This window comes from Bufo gargarizans, chromosome 2 (genome assembly GCF_014858855.1).
Source record: "Bufo gargarizans isolate SCDJY-AF-19 chromosome 2, ASM1485885v1, whole genome shotgun sequence".
In the NCBI taxonomy this organism is placed as follows: Eukaryota; Metazoa; Chordata; class Amphibia; order Anura; family Bufonidae; genus Bufo; species Bufo gargarizans.
Genome location: NC_058081.1, coordinates 432,322,390 through 432,339,173, shown reverse-complemented (window position 1 = coordinate 432,339,173; position 16,784 = coordinate 432,322,390). Strand labels below are relative to the sequence as shown.

The following is a 16,784-nucleotide window of genomic DNA, read 5'->3' as shown; positions in this document are numbered from 1 at the left end:
AGGCTCCAGTATCTTCATATGTTTGGCTCAACTGGGAGGAGCCTGCCAGCATCTGCTTCTCCCAGGGTGTAGCGCTGGCCAATCGCAGCACTCAGCTCATACCCCGAGTTTTTTTTTTCTCTCAGGCTATGAGCTGAGCGCTGCAATTGGCCAGCATTCCAGCCTGGGAGAAGGAGATGCCGGCAGGCTCCACTCAGTTGAGCCAAACATATAAAAGATACCTGAACCTATACCGGGTGAACGGAGCAGTGCCCAGGGATAATAGTAAGTGCAGGGAGATCCCTGGGCGCCGCTCTCCATGTCTGTATGCTCTGTATGCTTAGTTTTAGATTTTTTATTGTAGTGAAAGATTCTCTTTAAGCTAGATAATAGCCCCAAGTTTGGGAGGCCAACATCAGCACCCAGGTGGTAACTATGGTAACACTAGACATGAATACCATCCATTAATTGCATAACATACACGGAGGAGGACTCTTACAGGGCTGAGGGCCTTAGATAGATCAGCAGTTCTGCATGGGGCATCTGCGTCAGAGGACATCCTGCCGTATTCTGGACCAAGCTGCAGCCTTCTGGGCTCGCAGAGCCATTTTAAAACTCTGCATCCCCTTTCCATAAGATCCACCCCCACGTCGAACATCTTCCTGGCCCCTCCCCCTGGCATGCACGATTACATCAGACGCCACAAGTGAGACCAATACCGGTGTAAAAAGGGCAAAGTAGCGTGGCACCAGAATCCTCCTGGACACCGAGGATTCTCTGCACTATTCAGGAACAACCAGGGATGCCCAGCGCGGGACTTACACCAAGGGACAGAGAAGGAGAGCACACACACTCCACCACGAGAACCTCTGTCCCCTGCTCAGCCCTCCAAAGAAGGGGAAGAATCCAAGGCTGAGTGAGGCAATCTTCCAGCCAGAGACTGGCAAGTCTTCCACCCATCCTGAGGGACAGGAAACAACTGGAGTAAGTAGGAGTTGTCGTCTTTATGTTGGGCTCCTGCTGTTATCTGTCCCTGGGTGGTGGGATCAAGCTATCAGTGCCTGTGTGGAGGCGTTTGGATTTAGAAACCTGATTTCCCAGAGATTATTAAATTAAAAAATTTGGCAACAAAGTCCTTTAATTACAATTTATTAGGAAAGTTTGAACCTGCTCTTCAATACAGATTAAAAAGTATAATGAACACTGAAAACACAACAAATTCATATATAGAAGCTGGGGAAGGGGAAGGGGGTTGTAGTTGCACAGATCTATTTAGTTGGTATGCAGAATGTGATCAGCAAGTCTTGTGTCTTCCAGGAAATGCAAACCAAGTAGCTGAACAGGTCATGGAAAGTCATCCAATCCAAGCTCTAGGATTAGAGGATTTCATTCACAACCTTCCAACAATACACAAAAATGTCAGTAGATGGGTGTTTATTCATTTTACTCACTTGTAGAGTGATAACATATTCCGCACGGACATTATTATTGCTCACTGTCGCAAATAGGGCTCAATCTAACCTACCTATCAGTAATCCAAGGAAACCCATGCAAACACAAAGGACATACACATTCTATGTAGATGTTGGTCTTGGCAAATACAAACCTAGGACCCCAACGATGCTAGGATGAGCATGATCCAAGTTTGTTCTGTAGTTGCAGTCTATGGGAAGCATTTGCTATACCAGAACATCTCACTAAAGGGCGTAGACCAATTTTAGCTTCTAGGATCACCAAAGATCCTAAGAATGAGGGGGGGGTCACAGCCAGTGGGTGGTTGGGAGCACCACTGTTCAGGGGAAACCAGTGAAGGGACCTCAGTGATGCCCCTTCATTTTCAGGGTTGCAGAGGTCAGACCCTCAACAATCAAAAAGCAATGTCATAGCACAGAGATATTCTCTCACTATACAAGATGGGTAAATACAATGAGTAAAATAAGTCAATCCAAGCTTATTTTTATTTTCCCAAAAGCACCAGCAAAAAGGTAAAATAAATTAACTTACAAGGTGTGTGTGAATGCAGCAACACAGTCTGACATGCCGCTGTAAACTGTAAGCAGGTTTACTAAAAGTGAGCACTGGGTTATATGTGATCTAATGAAGATCCACGAGACCTGCGATGTCGTCATGCAGCTTCTATCTGGTCTAATGCTAGCATCATGGCCACATAAATATTATATTTAAGTAAAACAGTCCATGATCACATGGCGAGGAGATCACTGGCCTGAACTTGAATGACATTTTCTGTTTTCACTGCACACAGATGGTAGAATTATTATATAGTTTTATCAGAAGTCACACTAGATTACAAAGGCAAAAACACAGTTGGAGAGAAGAATTGAAAAAGAAAATATATATATTTATATAGGACACAACATGCAGCAAAACACCTGCTGCAAATAGGAGAAGCTGCTGAATTTTCTATTAGAAACGGAGCAGTGCAACTATTTGGAACGATTCTTACAGTGTTACAGCACCAGGAGGCACAGTGTTTCATTTCTCTTCACACCACTGATTCTCTTTGCGTACCTAGAAGAGAAGAGCTGACCTTTAATGGGATACAATATGAACCCTGGAAAGAGAATGCAGTTAAAGGGGTACTCCCATCACAGACAATGGGGGCATATCACTAGGATATGCTCTTATTGTCCGATAGGTGTGGGTCCCACCTCTGGGACCTGCACCTACAATGAGAACGGAGTGGGGAAAATGAACGGGGAGGGCACACTGCGCAGGTGCAGCCGCCCTCCAGTCATTTCTATGGGGCCGCCGAAAATAGCCAAGCGCTGGCTCTGCCATTTCTGTCTGCCCTATAGAAATGAATGGGAGCAGGGGGTCGCTGTGCGCTCCCATTCACTTCTATGGAAGCAGTGCTTGGTGGTGGACAGGCCCTGGGAAATCCACAGTCCTCCTAGCGATATGCCCCCATTGTCTGTGATGGGAATATCCCTTTAAGGAACACTCCTCCTATCAGATCATTAGTAGCAGTACAATAGTTTTTATTGTGTGCCAGAGGTCTACATCAGGTAAAAAAAAAGTCAGAACTTCTTACATTACCATAATGGGCTGCTGCCACAAATGTCAGTACACCTTTTTTTTATCAAATAGAACCCCTGTTCGCCCGCTTCTCTCCACGCTGTTCGGTCGCGAGAACTTGAGCTCCTTCTCCCTGGCGAACAGCATGGAGAAAAGCGGGCGAACGGGGGGGTCCATTTCTCATGAAAGGTCCTCTTTAACCATAACATTTTTACTAGTCAAATAATCATAGGAGGGCTTGTTTTCCGTGGGATGTTTGTATTTTTTATGACACCATTTAGTTTATCATGCTCTGAGAAATAGGAAAACCTCTCTAAAGCAGGGGTCAGCAACCGCCGGCACTCCAGCTGTGGTGAAACTACAACTCCTAGCATACTCCATTTACTTCTACGGGCGTTTGAGAACAGCCAAGCAAGTGTGCATGCTGGCAGCCGTAGTTTCACCACACCTGGAGTGCCGAAGGTTGCTTATCCCTGCTCTAAAGGATGCAACTGAAGATCATGGAGTACTAAAACGGACATGTTAGTTGTATCCTGCAGATCAGTACGATTACAGCTATACCAAAAGTTACATAATTCATCATACTCTGCTACTTTTAAAAAAGTTTATTTTTGCATCGCCATATTCATCAACCTGTAACTTATGTTTCCATCTACAGAGCTATGTGAGGGCCTCTTTCTCAGCTCCTGAGTCAGTGCCATCGTTTAAACTCTCAATGTGCTACACAGTAGCTGTCACCAAAGGGTAAATGTTTTGAGCTGGGACCCAAATAATCATACTGTAGAAACCTTAACGACCTTGGCCTAGTGATTACTTTTTACACAGTCAAGTCACATTATGATCACTTCCTACTTTAGACATCAGCAGCATGTAGCTCATGAAAGAAGTCATGTAATGTGAGCTGGCTTGGTGGGTATATAAGGTGTGGGATAGGCTGTCTGCACACACATTCCTTGTTGCTGTCATGGATGAAAGGCACGATTATTGGCTTCCGGACCAACATTGGCAGTATTCCTGAAACAGCAGTTTGTGAACTGTTATGCTGCTGTGAGGAAAGTGTATCTTGAGTGGACAAATGACACCATCACAGGCGATGTGAAGACTGCAGAGCACCATGTGCCACCGATGTGAGGTCAGCTATGAAGGTGCGCGAGGATGGACCGACGCATTACAGTGGAGGAGCTCACCACCAAAATAAATCAGGGGGCTGCCAGTGTACCCTACTGCGTAAGGGGCTCAGAAGCAGAAGGATGGAAACTGCATTGGCAGAAAAGGCTTTAATTTTCGCAGCAGTATCGGAATTTGACCTAAGCTTTTTGCCAATGAGCGGTCTTCTCCGATACGTTGCGTTTTCTGCTTCATTTAAACGGACAGACATTTGCATGTCAGGTGAGAAACAGGACAAATACCCTGCAACCATTGCTGGAAGAACACAAGCTGGCAATGGCAGCAGGGAACGCTCCTGTGGCATTCTCTAGGCCGCTCATCCATGGCATGCTCAACCAATTTGCGTATGAATCCAGCCTTGCAGATCACATACATCCATACATGCTGATTGTCTTGCTGAAAGGTCCCATCCGCCCCAGGGAACACAATGCGACATGCCTCATGGCTACAAATGTACAATATTGGCAGGAAGAGCATGATCAAGACTGCCAAGTACTAACCTACCCACCTCAATCTCTGAGTTCACTCTATGGATCCTCCCCAATCACGCTCCTACAGCTATGGGATGCACTGCAGTCAGCATGGCTAAAAATACCTATGACCACCTACCAGGACCTTATTGAGTCACTGCTCTGTCTGTACTGCACATGGTGGTTACTCTGGATCAATAATGTGACACTGTATCTGGAGGCCATGAACATAATCAGCCTTCTGTGTATGTAGAGAGACATTATGGCTAAAACTCTTATACCCCCAGTCTAATAGGACCAAGACGTCCATTGATAAGAACCTAGTTAAAACGGCTCTGTCACCCAGTTCAAGCCTACCCTACCAGACATATAGCCCTACGGAACGAGGGTGTCGCAGAAGCAGTGCTCGGATGGTATAAGTCCACCTCAAAGTGCTCGAATTAACCATTTGCATAATTTTAAAAAGTTGCTTTTTTGGCCACACCAGACCTACTACATGAGAAATAAAAGGTATGTTTTTTGTATGAGTCATCAGCCCTACCAGGCTATATGCCTGGAAGGGTAGGCTTGAACCAGGTGACAGAGCCACTTTAAGAGCGCCCTCTGCCCTGGCAGACCCAGCCCATTCTCGTATTACATAGTTGGTCACTCACTTTGCTGGCCAGCATGTAATACTCAAATTTTGCCATCATCAACAACAGATTTCAAATGGGAAAATAAAAGTAGTGTCCAAGCAAGTTACCTGTGCCTCTTCCTCTTCAGTAAAATCATTTTTTATATTAAATGTTTTTCGAATTTCTTCTGGTGTTTTGCCTTTAATCATGTTTGCCACGGTTTTACAGGTAACGTCAAGCAGTCCTTTAATATCCAAATAGTTGGCAGCCTGGATAAACAAAAACGTGACATGGTTTTAGAACAGTGTGGCTTAAAAGTGACCCAATTGCCCAATACACAAAGGGGTTTTCCAGGCCACAAATACAGATTACCAATCCTCAAGATAGATTAGGATAGTTTCCAGCACCAAAACTTTACAGTTTATGGAGCTGGAGGCTGACAACTCCATACACCAGGGATCAGCAACCTTTGGCACTCCAGCTGCTGTGAAGCTACAATTCCACGTATGCACCTGGCTGTTCTTGTAACTCCCACAATAGTTTGGGAAAGGATTCTGGGAGTTGTAGTTTCAGAACAGCTGGAATGTCAGACGTTGCTCATCCCTGTCATACACTAGACAAAAAATAAATAGACCATAGGTGACCCTATTGCAAGGGAAAGCAAGTACCCACGAAAAGGTTTGTGGCAAAATAGAGGGCCAACTAAATCAAATGACTCAGTACAAGCTCCCAAGTGCAACAAACTAAAGAAAAATGGAGCTCACACGGTACCATTCTAAAAATGTGACTGGCACTGCACAAGTACCAAAAAAGTATAAATGTATCACAATATATGTAAATACAACACCTATTAGCAATAATGGATAAGGTATAAAAATAGGAAGAGTCAGCCTCTGCAAGGATAGCAATATCCCAATGTTAGGGGTGCTGGCAAACAAATGCCGGAGTAAATATTCAAAAGTAACTGGGTAAGAAATGATCCAAATAAACAGAACCAGAAGGGAGACGCAGCTAAAATAGGTAGTGTGTAGAGACAACCAGGATGGCACCAGACGACCAGGGGTAGCGCCATCCTGGTTGTCTCTACACAATAGACTGACTCTCCCCATTTATACCTTATCCATTATTGCTAATAGGTGTTGTATTTACATATATTATGATACATTTATACTTTTTTGGTACGTGTGTAGCGCCAGGATGGCGGTTTCCGTCACTCTTTTCCCCCAGTATTTTGGTGAGAGATGGCAGAGCATACAGACCCTTCTAGTTTTCATTTCAGCGTTACATTGATTGGAGAATGGCCCCTCCACTGGTTCCATGACCAAAGTGTCCAGGGAGCTGTTCTTCTAACAGAACAATGCTCCGTGTCTCCACACTTGTCTCCCATAGGACGTCATTGATCGGCAATTACAAAAGGGAGCTACCAGCAGTGGATCTTGAAATGCGTGCCCAAGTGCATTCAGCATGGCAGAACATTGTTCAACCACTTAAACCTCATTGATAGCATGCCAAGCCCTATATAATGATGTGAATTTCTGCTTGTGGCGCTCATGGTCAATACTGACTAAATCCAGATGTTTTGAATATTTTGTTTCCATCATTTACACAGCAACAACATGTCCATCAATCCTGTGATTTTCAGAATTCCATAATTTTTCTTCTTGGTCTTGCAAATTCCATGCTGATAAGTATATGTTTTAATAAACATTTTTCATTGTCCGAGTTCTGCAGCATTTACAGGAGTTATACCACAAAAAAAGTGCCCAAGGGATATGTTATAAAAGACTGATTGCTGGTTGTCCAGCTAATGGGGTGCCTCGCAATCCTGAAGTATGGAGGGTCCCCGAGTCACTTGTGTGTCCACTGCTCTTCTCCATTCACTTCTTTGGGACTGATGGAACACTGTCTATATTAGTCCCATAGAAGTGAATGAAGCGGTAGACTGACATATGCACTATGCTCCATTAAAACAGAGGACTCCAGATCCCCAGTTGCTGTGGTGCCATCAGTCACATCCCCAGTGATGTGAAATGTATCAACTATCCTGAGGGTAGGCAATACATACTTTTCTTAGGACAACCCTTTTCTTGCCCTTTGTTTTCTTTCATTGAAGTCTGTCTCCAGGACTTTTTGAAGTGCTTGCAAGGAATAACAAAAAAAAAAAAAAAAAAAAAAAAAAAAAAAAACAACCACGCACAACCATTCACTCATAACAAGAAGTCAAAGTAAACTCACCAGGATAAGTTCAAACAGAGTTCCTTGGTCTACTTTAAGAAATTCCTGGTCCCATACAGGAATATCATCTGTCCTTTTTTCCTTATTCTCATCATCCTCGGGTGGAGGAGGGTCATCTTTGTGGTGAGTGCACCATTGGATCACCTGGAAAACAGCATAAGAAGTATAATGCCAAATCAAGAGGAAGAAATACACCAGCACATCTTCTCTCAAACAAAAGATAGTTTCCTTCTAAGGGTGCACTCACACAAACATGTATTTTGCATTCCGCAAAAAATACAGATGATGTCCGCATTGTTTCTTGGTGGACCCATTGTAACAATGGCTATTCTTGTCTACAAAACAGACAAGAATACAAACTGTTCTATAATTTTTCCAGGGCCATAAAAACAGACATGTGGATGCAGACAGCATTTTTTGCAGCCCCATTGAAATAAATGTGTCCACATCCAATCCGCAAAACAGTGCCTCGTAATCCTGAATAGGCAGGAGCAGGAGCCTAGCTCTCTGCCGAGTGGTAAACCTGTGCAGTGCTTTAACCTACACCGCCACAAAAGGGCAGCAGTCGAGCCTACGGCCTGTTAGTGATCACCGTAAATAGGTGTAATGGTGGTCACTAACAGGTTAAATGGGTTGTCCCATCATTCAAATTAAACACCTATTCATGGGATGGCTGATAAGTATGGGGATCCCCAATGATCACAACCATTAAAATACGAAACCTTAAATATCTTACATGCGAGAGGAGTTATGCTAACTTGAAGGTACAGTTCCTGTGTTATAAACCTGCACAGTTCTGATGCAGTACTGTCATTGAGTCCTTGTAAGGAAAAAAAATCCCCAATATACAGCTGTCCTGACAAATCGAAACCTAACCATTATGCCTCATTGAAACGTCAGTGTTCAGTCAGTGACTTCCATCAGCCTAAATACAGAACAGGTGCAGATCTTTCCCTTATACCTTATGTCTGTAGAGGCTCCAGTCCTGGTTTTAGTTTAGAATCACTGACCAAACACGGACGTGTGAATGAGGCTTTACTAATGGAAGAGCATAGATCTTTTGGCACTTTACATGGTTAAGGGTACTTTCACACTTGCATTAGAGGATTCCGGAAGGCAGTTAAGTTGCCTTAACTGCCTGCCGGATCCAGAAATCTGTATGCAAGCATATAGCATTTGTTTCCAGATGCGGCTGACAAATGCATTGAAATACTGGATCTGTCTCTCAGGTCAAAATTCCGGTTGGTAACACTTGGTACCAGATCCGGCATTGATACATTTCAATGGAAATTAATGTCAGATCTGGTATTCCGGCAAGCGTTACGGTATTTTCTCCGGCCAAAATACCGTAAGAGTGACTGAACTGAAGACATCCTAAAGCATTCTGAACGCATTGCTCTGCATTCAGAATGCATTGGGCTAAAACTCCCCTGTGACGGAACTCAATACCGGAAAACTTTAAACACTAGTGTGAAAGTACTCTAACCCAGGATTTTAATGCTGATGGCCTAGCCTCAGGATAGGACATCAGTAGATGATGTGAGATTACGACACCATGCCTCAGTTGTTACCAAGTAGCTCTGGTCACCGGGCTACTTGGTAATAAAGACTGGTGGGGGTGCCGGACCCCTCCTGATCAGATAGTGACAACTAGAGATGAGCGAATTTCATATTTTGAAATTTGTGCACGCTTCATTTGGTGGTAAAAGCAGAATTGCGTTATGGATTCCGTTACAACGGACCATAACGCAATTCTATGACTGAATGCATTCGGTCATAATAGAAGTCTATGGGCTGCAAAACGGATCTGTCCCGTTTCTGTTACGCAGGACATAGGCTTCTATTATAACAGAATGAATAATGGATTACCTTTAAAGGCATTCTTTTATAGAATTGTGTTATGGTCCATGGTAACAGAATCCATAAGGCAATTCTACTTTTACCACCAAACGAAGCGCAAATGAATTTCATAACATGAAATTCGCTTATCTCTACTAATAACCTATCCTGAAGATAGGCCATCAGGATTATAAATTGTGGAATACCCCTTTAACCCCTTAAGGACACATGACGTACCGGTACGGCATGTTTCCCGAGTCCTTAAGGACACATGACGTACCGGTACGTCATGGCTTTAAATAGCGATGCCGGCGCCGCGGGGGTTAATCGGAACGGGATGCCGGCTGAAATCATTCAGCCGGCATCCTGTAACAATGCAGGGGGGGGGGGGGGGGGGGTCGACGATCGCAGAAAACCGCAGGTCAATTCAGACCTGCGGTTTTCTGCGTTTCCGGTCCATTCGGGTGTCCTGTGACCCGATGAACCGGAAAAAGACTGCGATCGGTGGCGTAATTTTACACCACCAATCGCAGTCCGAGGATTTGCAGAGGCGGAGCTGGCCCTGGTGCTGAACGCCGCTGTCCAGGGTGCTGATTGGTGCAGGGGAGAGAGGCGCGAGATTCAAACTTCCTGCGCTCCTCTCTCCCCTCCTCTTCCTGTCCAGCACCCTGACCGTGCAGCATCGTCCAGCACCAGCTCCTGTGTCCCCCTAATCGCCATCCATCACCCTCCTGCACCCATCGCCACCCAGGTAGGTTAGGGTCAGTGAGGGAGAGGCACCTTTAGGCAGGGATAGAAGGGAAAAGTTAGAAAAAAAAAAAAAAAAGCACATTTATTCCAAACTTTTATTTTTCAGCTACCAGACCCCAGACCCCCCTGCCACTTGCCCCCCCCCCCCCCACCAGGCAACGGTCCTCAAGCCCGATTGTATCGTCGACTACAATCGGTATATGGGAGGAGTTGATCTCTCTGATCAAGTCCTCAAGCCATATAATGCCATGCGCAAAACCCGGGCATGGTACAAAAAAGTTGCGGTCTACATGGTGCAGGTTGCCATGTACAACTCTTTTGTACTATCCCGAAGCGCTGGCAGCACAGGGACATTCCTCCAATTCTATGAGGCAGTCCTCAAAGACCTGATCTTTTCGGACCGGGAAAGAGCAGGCCGGAGTACCTCGGGAACTGGAGGCGCCCGGATCGTCCCTGGCCAACACTTTCCAGGTGTGGTCCCCCATACTGGAAAGAAGGGACGAACCCAAAAAAGATGCAGAGTGTGTCACAAGAGGGGGATACGGAAGGACACCACTACTCAGTGTGACACTTGCCCCGATCATCCGGGCCTCTGCGTTATCGATTGCTTCAGGGAGTATCACACTTCCATGGAGTACTAAATTTTTATAATCTCCAACAGTCCCCTAGAGAACATAAAACACTCTCTCAGACTTTGGAGACACAAACAATTTTTTTTCCCCAAAAAAATATTAGTTTTAGTGCAGGCATCCTCAAACTGCGGCCCTCCAGATGTTGTAAAACTATAACTCCCAGCATGCCCAGACAACCTACAGCCATCAGCAGGGCATGGTGGGAATTGTAGTTTTACAACATCTGGAGGGCCGCAGTTTTAGGATGCCTGCTTAGTGTCTCCAAAGTCTGAGAGCCATACATATTGGGCATCGTCGCGTGCGTAAAAGTCGTCGCTATAAAAATAACATTTGACCAAACCCCTCGGATGAACGGTGTTAAAAATATAAAATAAAAACGGTGCCAAAACACCCATTTTTGGGCAAAATTTCCATTTGAATCCTTTTTTTCCAGTAATAAAGCAAGGGTTAACAGCCAAAAAAAACTCAATATTTATGGCCCTGATTCTGTAGTTTGCAGAAACACCCCATATGTGGTCGTAAATGGCTATATAGCCGCACGGCAGGGCATAGAACGAAGGGAACTCCATATGGTTTCTGGAAGGCAGATTTTGATGGACAGTTTTTTTTTTTGACACCATGTCCCATTAGAAGCCCCCCCTGATGTAGCCTAGACTAGAAACTCCAAAAAAGTGACCCCATCTAAGAAACTACACCCCTCAAGGTATTCAAAAGTTACTTTATAAACTTTGTTAACCCTTTAGGTGTTCCACAAAACTAAATAGCAAATGTAGAAAAGTTTTAGAATTTTATTTTTTTGTTACCTTGCCTCAAAAAAGTGTAATATAGAGCAACAAAAAATCATATTTACCCCTAAAATAGTCCCAAAACAACAACCACCTTATCCCATAGTTTCCTAGATGGGGTCACTTTTATGGAGTTTCTACTCTAGGGGTGCATCAGGGGGCTTGAAAGGGTACATGGTGTAAATAAACCAGTCCAGCAAAATCTGCCTTCCAAAAACCGTATGGCGTTCCCCTTCTTCTATGTCCTGCCGTTTAGCCAAATAGTAGTTTACGACCACATTTGGGGTGTTTCTGCAAACTACAGAATCAGGGCAACCCATTTTGAGTTTTGTTTGGCTGTTAACCCATTTTTTTCAGTAATAAAGTAAGGGTTAAAATGGAAAATTTTCCAAAAAATAGAAATTTCTAAATTGTTTCTCCATCTGCCAATAACTCTTGTGGAACACCTAAAGGGTTAACAAAGTTTGTAAACCCAGTTTTGAATACCTTGAGGGGTGTACTTTCTTAGATGGAGTCACTTTTTTGAAATTTCTATTCTAGGGGTGCAACAGGGGGCTTCAAATGGGACATGGTATAAACAAAACCAGTCCTGCCAAATCTGCCTTCCAAAACCCATATGGTGTTCCCCTCCTTCTATGTCCTCCCGTTCGGCCAAACAGTAGTTTACGACCACATATGGGGTGTTTTTGCAAACTACAGAATCAGGGCAACCCATTTTGAGTTTTGTTTGGCAGTTAACCCTTGTTTTACTCCTGGAAAAAATTGATTATATTGGAAAATTTTCCAAAAAATCTAAATTCTAAAAATGTATGTCCATTTGCCATGAAGTGTTGTGGAAGACCTAAAGGGTTAACAAAGTTTGTAAAAACAGTTTTGAATACCTTGAGGGGTGTAGTTTCTAGAATGGGGTCATTTTTGGGTGGTTTCTATTATGTAAGCCTCACAAAGTGACTTCAAACCTGAACTGGTCCATAAAAAGTGGGATTTTGAAGATTTCTGAAAATTTCAAAATTTGCTTCTAAACTTCTAAGCCTTGTAACATCCCCAAAAAATAAAATATCATTCCCAAAATGCTACAAACATGAAGTAGACATATGGGGAATGTAAAGTCATCACAATTTTTGGGGGTATTACTATGTATTACAGAAGTAGAGAAACTGAAACTTTGAAATTTGCAAATTTTTCAAAATTTTTGGTAAATATGGTATTTTTTTATGCAAAAAAAAATTAACTTTTTTGACCCAATTTTAGCAGTGTCATGAAGTACAATATGCGACGAAAAAACAATCTCAGAACGGCCTGGGTAAGTCAAAGCGTTTTAAAGTTATCAGCACTTAAAGTGACAGTGGTCAGATTTGCAAAAAATGGCCTGGTCCTTAAGGTGAAATAGGGCTGTGTCCTTAAGGGGTTAAAGATGATGCTTGGAGCAATAGATCTGACTACATACATTTGCAGCCTTATCTGTAGTGATTCAAGGCTGTATTTTCTATGTCTCCTCTTACAGCTTCCCTTTATACCGCTATCACAGCCATTCGTTTCAGCAGCTCATGGCAGTGAATTGTCAGGCGGATGGTCCCCAGTGCTGAGTGTCAATGACAACACACCTGACAATTCACCGCTACTGGGTACTGAAACTAAAACCACTGACCTCGGCCAAAAGGTGGAGGCTATAAAGAAGAAAAAAAAAAACAGCCCCAGTCATGTCGGATGAGGCCAATGGATCCACATTAAAGGGAAGCTGTCACCATCGCCATGTTCACTAAAGTACCTTATTTCCAGCAGTCTTTTTACTTTATTTTGTTCTGTCCTTTTGATATAATGAGGCTCCAAGGTGCCCAGAGGGGCGTTTTTTTCCCCCCTTCTCCGGTGCCCAGTGACGCCCCCCCTGTAGTGCCCAAGAATGCCTCCTGATCCTCAAATAACCTCCCACAGCCCCGGCAAACTGTTCCGCCCCGTCCCCACGTCATAGTTTTTACCTTCTAGAAATGCCCCGTCCTTCCTGTCGGCGGGCAGAAAACTTGCGCAGGCGCAGTACCACCTGCGGCCTGTGCGATCATCAAGCTCCTGAGGGCAACAGCCTCAAAAGTCTCACTGGGCATGGGCTGAGCCCAGTGATGTAACCTGAGCGCCGTTTCCCTGAGGAGCTTGATGATCGTGCAGGCCGCAGCTTTTATATGGTAAAAGCAGGTGACAGATTCCCTTTAAGTCCTGGTTTTCCAGGACAACAATGTGCCCGACAAACAAAACAAGGAACGTATGCTTTACATACACACACACACACACACGTGAACGCTGAAGAGACATGTTCATTTCCTGCTGGAATGTGTCATGAAAGTGTTCATACCCGGATAATTACTACTTCTACAGTGCGCGTGCCTAAGGTGTCCAGTGTATACAGTCACTTCCTAAAAGACATTTCCAGATTTACCTTTTTAAGAATTGCTGCATTAACGTTAGGAAGTGGCACAGGGTCGTCATCTCCTTCATCATCCATGCCCAAGTCTAAAGAGAGAATTGAGGTTGTTTTTGTTAAGATACAATGCAGATCAGTTATGCCACCAATCTCCTGTCATCACAGTCCAGTATCATCTCTTACACTAAAAGGTCTACAATAAATTCATGCGATAACTGGGTGGGATGACACTGCTCCGTATTCAGTCGTTCACGTAACAGCAGCTTTCAGAATATGAGTAGTCGGTAGGACAAGGCTGCACAATTCAAACTTCTGTAGAAAATGGTCACTAAAAGTGAACCTATGTTTGTGTCATGAGGCCGCATCTTATATTGTGGCCACGGGGCAGCACTCCTTACAGGAATACAACACGACTTATGCTTACTACAATGGCAAAGGTTACAAACTCACCTTCCAACATGGTCTTGATAGTAACCGATTGCTTTGCAATTTCTACATCTACTTCAAAGATCTCTCCATCAGAACTCTGCAGTTTTATTGAAGGCATCTGTGGAATAAGTCAGGACACGGTCATCATTTGCTTCCTCCATCGGCATGCAGGAGGAGCTGAGCGGACTGAGGTATAGATTCCGTAAAACCTGTCATTTATACATTTACATTCCTGCTCATTCTGGACTTTGTAGTCACGGAGGCAGTCCTATCAGCAACAACTATACAGAGAGCTGTCAATCACCGATAGGACCGGCTACGTGAATGAACACCAGATATAAATGGACGGGAGCCAAGCAGGAAGACGATGAAGGAACCTGGCACTGTCAATCGAGTAGTAAAGGAGAGGGAGAAGCAACTGAGCACAGAGTGTGGCTTTACCAGAAACATACCCACGGCTATACTACTGTCTGCCCCTTGTTACCACATACAGTGCCACGAGAGGAATCTACTGGTTCCAGGCATTACAAAGGAGGGTGGAAGCTGAGAACCAGAAATAAATGTGACAGTAACATCACCTTCTGTACTTACAGGGCATAAGTCCCTAGCAGAAGTGCCTGGCAGCAGCTTAGTCCCCTCTCCCTATCAGGAAGGTTTATACAGCCGGATGCACAGCATGGCATCACCATATAATATAGGTCTACCAGTGCTAATCAGAACACCAGGCTAATAACATTCCCACAGAACTGGACAGAGCGCTGGTGTCACAGGTCCAAGACACATAAATGGACATTAAAGACCCAAAAGCCTACTTACTGACAATATACAGGCAATTCTCACCAAGTACTACACTGTGCCAGGTAACAGGTCATCACCAATACCTACCTTCCTCTATGGTGAACCACATGGCAGCATCTCCAAAAACACAGTGTACTCTATCTTCCAAGCTTCGTAAGATGACGCCATGGATACAGGCCCCAATTCTTTCTGTGCCTACATCATCTATGGGTCCATGAAAACCACAGACGGCAAGAAACAGCCACAGGGTCCAAACATGGATCCGTCAGGTATGAACCCTCTAATCACAGGAGGTGCTAAAGTGACCTAAATCATGGGGCAGACCTCCACCTCCTGCACCACTAACCCAAGGCAGTATACCTGCCATTCAATAGCCAGGAGTCCTATCTACTGCAGTTGTCAAGCTCCCCAGTGCCACCCCACTCCAGTGTTTAGATGGCAAGCTCTTATGACAAGATGCCGCTCTCTGTGGTTTCACCATGCTTCCCAGTGAGGTTCTAACCCAACAGTGAGCACCCATTATAGTCTATGGGCACTCCATGCTGTCATTCCTTTCAGTATGTCCCCATGGAGCTTTTCTCACCACCACGGCAGGCTTCTGTGGGTGAAGCAGGCCCGCACCCCTGAAGCCTGGACTCCGGAGAAGCCTCCGCCATACCGCTCATACGACGGCTCTGACTGAAAGACCAAAGCGACATTGCGCCGCCAAGCCTAAACTCACCGTGCTCCACCTGGTCGTCTACAGCCACAAGACGCAAGGCCTGGACGCTGCCTACCGGCCACACTACTCCACCTCCTAGGTAGCTGCGTCACCTAAGCCAAGGCGCAACAGTAGGCGGGACTCTTTTAACGCACTAGACAACGTCCAGAACGCTAGATCTTTAGGATATACAATGTCTCCAGAAACGAGCGCGCTTCTAGGCACAATACAGCAATATTGGTCTCTAAAAAAATGGCGGCTCAACCGGAAACAGAAAATAAATCTGATGACCGTTCCTTAGGCCACGGCCACCTCATACGTCATACACATCATTAACCAATCATAAGGTGAATACTGGCGGGACCGCAACCAATAAGCGAACAGAACAGCTTTTACTAACGCAGTGCCAGCCAATTACGGCGAGGCGCCGGTCAGTATCCAGGGCAGCCGTTGGGCTCTCGCCTGGCAACAGTCGCCCGGACTGGGGAGTTTGTGCACTGTCATTCACCACAGGAAAACCAATACGTTTTCTTCTCGTCCTCTGTGGCCATATCTCTCAAAGTGTCGCACGAAGCTAATACTGAGAATATGCTGCAGGGGTACATGGCGCTGCTCTATATCTTCGCTGTACAGATTGAAGCAATTTTCCAGTTCCTTTAACCCATTCCTGACTAGCCGTTTTTTCCCCACCAATTATTTTATTTACCCCCACCCTACCTTCCAAGATTCGTAATCTTTTTACTTTTCTGTTCACATAGCTGAATGAGGGTCTAGTGGTATTTTTAATGTACCATATCATGTTTCCAGGGGTGCACCATAAATGAGGTGAGGTGATCGCCTCAGGCAGCACCAGAGAGGGGCAGCCGAAGGGAAGTGGTTATGTTAAGAAATTAGCATTGGGGAGGCAGGGGCGCCATTTCAGTTCTCGCCTCAGGCA

The 16,784-nt window shown here is 44.8% G+C and overlaps 1 protein-coding gene across 1 annotated transcript; it reads right to left on the bottom strand.

Moving 5' to 3' along the window:
* Positions 1-1,112: 1,112 nt before the first annotated feature.
* On the bottom strand, positions 1,113-16,087 carry SKP1 (S-phase kinase associated protein 1). Its single transcript, XM_044280926.1, has 6 exons — positions 15,869-16,087; positions 14,371-14,467; positions 13,936-14,009; positions 7,502-7,645; positions 5,395-5,535; positions 1,113-2,508 (listed from the first exon to the last, which is right to left on the bottom strand). The coding sequence occupies exons 2-6, from the start codon at positions 14,465-14,467 to the stop codon at positions 2,473-2,475; spliced, it is 492 nt and encodes a 163-aa protein (XP_044136861.1). The 5' UTR covers positions 15,869-16,087; the 3' UTR covers positions 1,113-2,472.
* Between the last annotated feature and the right edge of the window lie 697 nt (positions 16,088-16,784).

Coding starts and splice junctions, on each gene's coding strand:
- SKP1 (XM_044280926.1), bottom strand. CDS start 14,467: ATGCCTTCAATAAAACTGCAGAGTTCTGATGGAGAGATCTTTGAAGTA. Junction 14,010..14,370: donor TATCAAGACCATGTTGGAAG/GTGAGTTTGTAA, acceptor TTCTCTCTTTAG/ACTTGGGCATGGATGATGAA. Junction 7,646..13,935: donor ATGCAGCAATTCTTAAAAAG/GTAAATCTGGAA, acceptor GCTGTTTTCCAG/GTGATCCAATGGTGCACTCA.